Below are 7,416 nucleotides of genomic sequence, written 5' to 3' on the forward strand. Positions count from 1 at the left end.
TGTCGGCCATCTGCTACGACTTTGACAGTCGCCTTAAAAATCGCATAACTGTGACAGGCCCTGAAGGCAGCAACTCTACCACCGCGCCACTGAGGTTAATGTTGTGCGGTTAATGTTCAAGAGCCCGATGGATGTCTGGGAGAAGCTGTTCTTGAAGCTGGGGCGGGTGTGAGAGTGGGTTTAACTGGGCTGTCTTTATCCACAGGGTGTTGATCTGAGACACTACTCCAAACATGTGGAGACGGAGCTACAGTATATTGAACATGCCTCCATTAAAGACTGTATCCTTTCCCAAAAAAAGGTACAAGGACAGGTACTGACACTGGGCAGGTACATGGACAGGTACTGACACTGGGCAGGTACATGGACAGGTACTGACACAGGGCAGGTACATGGACAGGTACTGACACCGTGCAGGTACTGACACAGGGCAGGTACATGGACAGGTACTGACACCGAGCAGGTACATGGACAGGCACTGACACTGGGCAGGTACATGGACAGGTACTGACACTGGGCAGGTACATGGACAGGCACTGACACTGGGCAGGTACATGGACAGGTACTGACACTGGGCAGGTACATGGACAGGTACTGACACTGGGCAGGTACATGGACAGGTACTGACACTGGGCAGGTACATGGACAGGTACTGACACTGGGCAGTTACATGGACAGTTTCACAGAGCAGGTACATGGACAGGTACTGACACAGGGCAGGTACATGGACAGGTACACCGAGCAGGTACATGGACAGGTACTGATGCAGGGCAGGTACATAGACAGGTACACAGGGCAGGTACATGGACAGGTACTGACACCGAGCAGGTACATGGACAGGTACACAGGGCAGGTACATGGACAGGTACTGACACAGGGCAGGTACATGGACAGGTGATGACACAGGGCAGGTACATGGACAGGTGATGACACGGGGCAGGTACATGGACAGGTACACAGGGCAGGTACATGGACAGGTACTGACGCAGGGTGCTCCAGCCCCACCTGCTATGAACTGACCCCCCCCCATGCAGCAACTGCCCCGGCCCTCTGTTCTAACGGGGTGGGGGATGTGCTCTTTGCTCTGAGTTCCCACTGCGTTCCTCAGTGTCCACAACAGACATCAAGGAGAGTGAGAACATCGCCAGTCTGCACAACCAGATCACGGCCTGTGACACCATCCTGGAGGTAGGTGGGTGCGGGCACAGCCTGGGGGGGCAGTGCCACAGTCAGACTGGCAGGGTGGTGAGCAGGGACTTCACTGGGCTGCTCTTGTACGGAGGTCAATGGTTGTCTCTTGTCACGTACGGTCAATGGTTCTCTCTTGTCACGTACGGTCAATGGTTCTCCCTTGTCATGTATGGAGGTCAATGGTTCTCTTGTCACGTAGTCAATGGTTCTCTCTTGTCACGTATGGAGGTCAATGTTCCCTCTTGACACGTATGGTCAATGGTTCTCCCTTGTCACGTACGGAGGTCAATAGTTGTCTCTTGTCACATACGGTCAATGGTTCTCCCTTGACACCTACGGAGGTCAATGGTTCTCCCTTGTCACGTATGGAGGTCAAGAGTTCTCCCTTGTCACGTATGGAGGTCAATAGTTCTCCTTGTCACGTATGGAGGTCAATGGTTCTAGACAATAGGTGCAGGAGGAGGCCATTCGACCCTTCGAGCCTGTACGCACCACCATTCAAGGCTGTGCAGGCCAAGTCAGTGGATATTTTGTAAGGCAGAGATAGATAGATTCTTGATTAGTTATGGGGAGAAGGCAGGAGAATGGGGTTAGGAGGGAGAGATAGATCAGCCATCATTGAATGGCGGAGTAGACCTGATGGGCCCAATGGCCTGTCACTTCTGCTCCTATCAATTACCTACATACTAAAACTCTTGTTTGTTTGTTTGTTTGTTCCTGAATTACAACCAAAACGGTACACACATACCCCCTGACTCCGCTGACCTTAAGAGCTCTATCTAGCTCTCTCTTGAATGCATCCAGAGAATTGGCCTCCACTGCCTTCTGAGGCAGAGAATTCCTTCTCCCTTGTCACGTACGGAGGTCAATGGTCCCCTCTTGACACCTACGGAGGTCAATGGTTCTCCCATGTCACGCGTGCAGGTGTACAGTGAAATTCCTTTCTGCAAAGCATTGCCACACCTGAGGAAGGACGTGCTGGCTCTGGAGAGGGTCCAGAGGAGGTTTACAACAACGATCCCAGGAACGAGTGGGTTAAGCTACGACGAGCGTTTGTCGACACTGGGCCTGCACTCGCTGGAGTTCAGAAGAATATGGGGCGGGGGCCTCTTTGAAACGAACTGAACAGGACTAGAGGTGGTAGCCTCGGAATTAAAGGATGTTCTTTTAGCAAGGAGATGAGAAGAGAAGAGAAAAAAATCTTTCGTCAGAGGGTGGTGAATCAGTGGAATTATTTAGATAGAAGGGTTTATGGGCCAAATGCTGGCAAATGGGGACTAGCCCAGATGGCCAAGTTGGTCAGCATGGACAAGGTGGGCCGAAGGGTCTGTTTCTGTGCAGTACCTCTAGTTCTGTGCTATGACTTGGATGAAGGGATTAAAAGTACCATTAGCAAATATGCAGATGATACAAAGCTGGGTGGCAGTGTGAACTGTGAGGAAGATGCTATGAGGTTGCAGGGTGACTTGGACAGGTTGTGTGAGTGGGCGGATGCATGGCAGATGCAGTTTAATGTGGATAAGTGCGAGGTTATCCACTTTGGTGGTAAGAATAGGAAGGCAGATTATTATCTGAATGGTGTCAAGTTAGGAAAAGGGGACGTACAACGAGATCTGGGTGTCATAGTGCATAAGTCACTGAAAGGAAGCATGCAGGTACAGCAGGCAGCGAAGAAAGCCAATGGAATGTTGGCCTTCATAACAAGAGGTGTTGAGTATAGGAGCAAAGAGGTCCTTCTGCAGTTGTACAGGGCCCTAGTGAGACCGCACCTGGAGTACTGTGTGCAGTTTTGGTCTCCAAATTTGGGGAAGGATATTCTTGCTATTGAGGGCGTGCAGCGTAGGTTCACTAGGTTAATTCCCGAATGGCGGGGACTATCATATGTTGAAAGACTGGAGCGACTAGGCTTGTATACACTGGAATTTAGAAGGATGAGAGCAGATCTTATCGAAACGTATAAGATTATTAAGGGGTTGGACACGTTAGAGGCAGGAAACATGTTCCCAATGTTGGGGGAGTCCAGAACCAGGGGCCACAGTTTAGGAATAAGGGGTCGGCCATTTAGAACTGAGATGAGGAAATCTTTTTCAGTCAGAGAGTTGTCGAATCTGTGGAATTCTCTGCCTCAGAAGGCAGTGGAGGCCAATTCTCTGAATGCATTCAAGAGAGAGCTGGATAGAGCTCTTAAGGATAGCGGAGTCAGGGGGTATGGGGAGAAGGCAGGAATGGGGTACTGATTGAGAATGATCAGCCATGATCACATTGCATTCAAGAGAGAGCGAGATAGAAGCTCTTAAGGATAGCGGAGTCAGGGGGTATGGGGAGAAGGCAGGAACGGGGTACTGATTGAGAATGATCAGCCATGATCACATTGAATGGCGGTGCTGGCTCGAAGGGCCGAATGGCCTCCTCCTGCACCTATTGTCTATTGTCTAAAACTGAACGGACAGGAGACGTTTAGAGAGAAGCCGGCAAATGCTTCCTTAGTTTAGTTTAGTTTAGATGATTGCCACGTGTACGAGGTACAGTGAAAAGCTTTTGTTGCGCGCCAACCAGTCAGCGGAAAGACAATGCATGATTACAATCGAGCCGTCCACAGTGTGCAGATACAGGGTAAGGATAAACGTTTGGTTGAAGGTAAAAGCCAGCAAAGTCCGATCAAGGTTAGTCTGAGGGGTCATCAAAGAGGTAGATAGTAGTTTAGATTTTTGTACATTTTAGATAGTTGTACAGGGCATTGGTGAGACCACACCTGGAGTATTGCGTACAGTTTTGTTCTCCTAATCTGAGGAAAGACATTCTTGCCATAGAGGGCGTACAGAGAAGGTTCACCAGATTGATTCCTGGATGGCAGGACTTTCATATGAAGAAAGACTGGATAGACTCGGCTTGTACTCGCTGGAATTTAGAAGACTGAGGGGGGATCTTATAGAGACTTACAAAATTCTTAAGGGGTTGGACAGGCTAGATGCAGGAAGATTGTTCCAGATGTTGGGGAAGTCCAGAGCCAGGGGTCACACAGTTTAAGGATAAGGGGGAAGTCTTTTAGGACCGAGATGAGAAGTTTGTTTTCACACAGAGAGTGGTGTCTATTGTCTCCTCTCCCTGTCTCTGTCTCTGTCTCTCTCTCTCTCTCTCTCTCTCTCTGTCTCTCTCTCTCTCTCTCTCTCTCTCCCTCTCTCTCTGACTGTGCCGTGTGCTGTGTGACAGAGGATGGAGCAGATGCTGGGGACTTTCCAGAGTGACCTGAGCAGCATCAGCTGTGAGATCCAGACCCTGCAGGAGCAGTCCATCGCCATGAACATCAAGCTGAAGAACCGCCAGTCAGTGCGCAGCGAGCTCAGCCAGCTGGTGGATGAGCTGATCGTGCCCGCCATCATGATCTCGTGAGTGACCGGGCCCAGTGCCACCCACTGCCCACCCAAACGCACCCACCCACCCCTGACTGACCCACCCCCGGCCCACCCACACCAAACCCCGATTCCAACATCATGATCTCGTGAGTGACCGGGCCCAGTGCCACCCACCACCCACGAACCCACGCACCCACCCACCCACAGCCCACCCCACACCCACCCCACACCCACCACCCACGAACCCACGCACCCACCCACCCACAGCCCACCCACAGCCCACCCCACACCCACCCCCGACTCCGCCATCATGATCTCGTGAGTGACCTACTGCCCACCCACCCGCACCCACCCACCCACACACCCACCCACCCACCCACACACCCACCCACCCACACACCCACCCACCCACACACCCACCCACCCACCCACACACCCACCCACCCACACACCCACCCACCCACACACCCACCCAGCCGCACCCACCCACCCACACACCCACACACACCCACCCACCCACACCACACCCACCCACCCACCCACACACACCCACCCACACACACCCACCCACCCACCCACCTGCACCCACCCACCCACACACACCCACCCACCCACACACACCCACCCACACACACCCACCCACCCACCCACACCACACCCACCCACCCACCCACACACACCCACCCACACACACCCACCCACCCACCCACCCGCACCCACCCACCCACCCACACACCCACACACCCACCCACCCACGCACCCACCCACGCACCCACAGCCCACCCACAGCCCACCCCACACCCACCCCCGACTCCGCCATCATGATCTCGTGAGTGACCTACTGCCCACCCCACCCACCCGCACCCACCCACCCACACACACACACCCACCCACCCACACACACCCACCCACCCACACACCCACCCACCCACACACACCACACCCACCCACCCACACCACACCCACCCACCCACCCACACACACCCACCCACACACACCCACCCACCCACCCACCCGCACCCACCCACCCACACACACCCACCCACCCACCCACCCACACACACCCACCCACCCACACACACCCACCCACCCACCCGCACCCACCCACCCTGCACCCACCCACCCACACACACCCACCCAGCCGCACCCACCCACCCTGCACCCGGACCACCCCACACCCACCCACCCACCCACCCACCCTGCACCCGACCACCCCACACCCACCCACCCACCCACCCACCCGCACCCACCCACCCACCCACACACACCCAGCCGCACCCACCCACCCTGCACCCGGACCACCCCACACCCACCCCCGGCCCACCCACACCACACCCACCCCCGACTCCAACATCATGATCTCGTGAGTGACCGGGCCCAGTGCCACCCACCGCCCACCCACCCTGCACCCACCCACCCAGACCCACCCCACACCCACCCCTGCCCACCCACCCCACACACACCCACACCCGACTCCAACATCATGATCTCGTGAGTGACCGGGCCCAGTGCCACCCACCGCCCACCCACCCTGCACCAACCCACCCAGACCCACCCACCCCACACCCACACCCGACTCCAACATCATGATCTCGTGAGTAACCGGGCCCAGTGCCACCTTCTGCCCACCTCCAACCCATCCCTGACCACCCACCCTGGTGCCTGCCCATCTCCTGGTGCCACGCCCATCTCCTGGTGCCATGCCCATCTCCAGGCACTGCCTGCCCATCTCTCACCCCCTCCCTGCATGTTTACGTTGCAGTACCATTATGGACACCCCAGTCACTGAGCAGCAGTTTCTGGAGCAGCTCCATGAGCTCAACAACAAGATTAACTACGTCAAGGAGCAGTCCTTCAAGGAGACCCTGGCCTGTGCTGACATGCAAGACATCCTGGACCGCCTCAAAATCAAGGTACGGCCTTCGGCAAAGGTGGCGCACGTCTACACCTGCCACCTATTTGGTTTAGTTTAGAGATACAGCGCGGAAACAGGCCCTTCGGCCCACCGGGTCCGCGCCAACCAGCGATCCCCGCACACATTAACACGATCCTACGCCCACTAGGGACTGCTGGAGTAACTCAGCGGGATGGGGTATGTTGTAGTGTAGATGGGGTATGTTGGTCGGTGTGGTCAGGTGGGACTAGTGTAGATGGGGCATGTTGGTCGGTGTGGGCAGGTGGGACTAGTGTAGATGGGGCATGTTGGTCGGTGTGGGCAGGTGGGACTTGTGTAGATGGGGCATGTTGGTCGGTGTGGGCAAGTGGGACTAGTGTAGATAGGGCATGTTGGTCGGTGTGGGCAGGTGGGACTAGTGTAGATGGGGCGTGTGGGCGGGTGGGACCAGTGTAGATGGGGCATGTTGGCCGGTGTGGGCAGGAGGGACTAGTGTAGATGGGGCATGTTGGCCGGTGTGGGCAGGTGGGACCAGTGTAGATGGGGCATGTTGGTCGGTGTGGGCAGGTGGGACTAGTGTAGATGGGGCATGTTGGTCAATAGACAATAGACAATAGACAATAGGTGCAGGAGTAGGCCATTCAGCCCTTCGAGCCAGCACCGCCATTCAATGCGATCATGGCTGATCACTCTCAATCAGTACCCCGTTCCTGCCTTCTCCCCATACCCCCTCACTCCGCTATCCTTAAGAGCTCTATCCAGCTCTCTCTTGTCGGTGTGAGCAGGTGGGACTAGTGTAGATGGGGCATGTTGGTCGGTGTGGGCAGGTGGGACTAGTGTATATGGGGGATGTTGGCCGGCCTGGGCAGGTGGGACTAGTGTAGATGGGGCATGTTGGTCGGTGTGGGAGGGTGGGACCAGTGTAGATGGGGCATGTTGGTCGGTGTGGGCAGGTGGGACTAGTGTAGATGGGGCATG

General features: G+C 55.5%; 1 protein-coding gene across 1 annotated transcript; it reads left to right on the forward strand.

The window, feature by feature from the left end:
- Positions 1-205: 205 nt before the first annotated feature.
- On the forward strand, positions 206-6,457 carry LOC144591808 (vacuolar protein sorting-associated protein 52 homolog; the record flags this gene model as incomplete). The annotated part of the gene is made up of 4 exons (XM_078395829.1): positions 206-281; positions 1,121-1,188; positions 4,402-4,577; positions 6,307-6,457. Coding segments are annotated over 4 exons (471 nt in total), but the record flags the coding sequence as incomplete, so codon positions are not given.
- Positions 6,458-7,416: the final 959 nt, after the last annotated feature.

The sequence above is a fragment of the Rhinoraja longicauda genome, unplaced genomic scaffold (assembly GCF_053455715.1).
Source record: "Rhinoraja longicauda isolate Sanriku21f unplaced genomic scaffold, sRhiLon1.1 Scf002034, whole genome shotgun sequence".
Taxonomy (NCBI): Eukaryota; Metazoa; Chordata; class Chondrichthyes; order Rajiformes; family Arhynchobatidae; genus Rhinoraja; species Rhinoraja longicauda.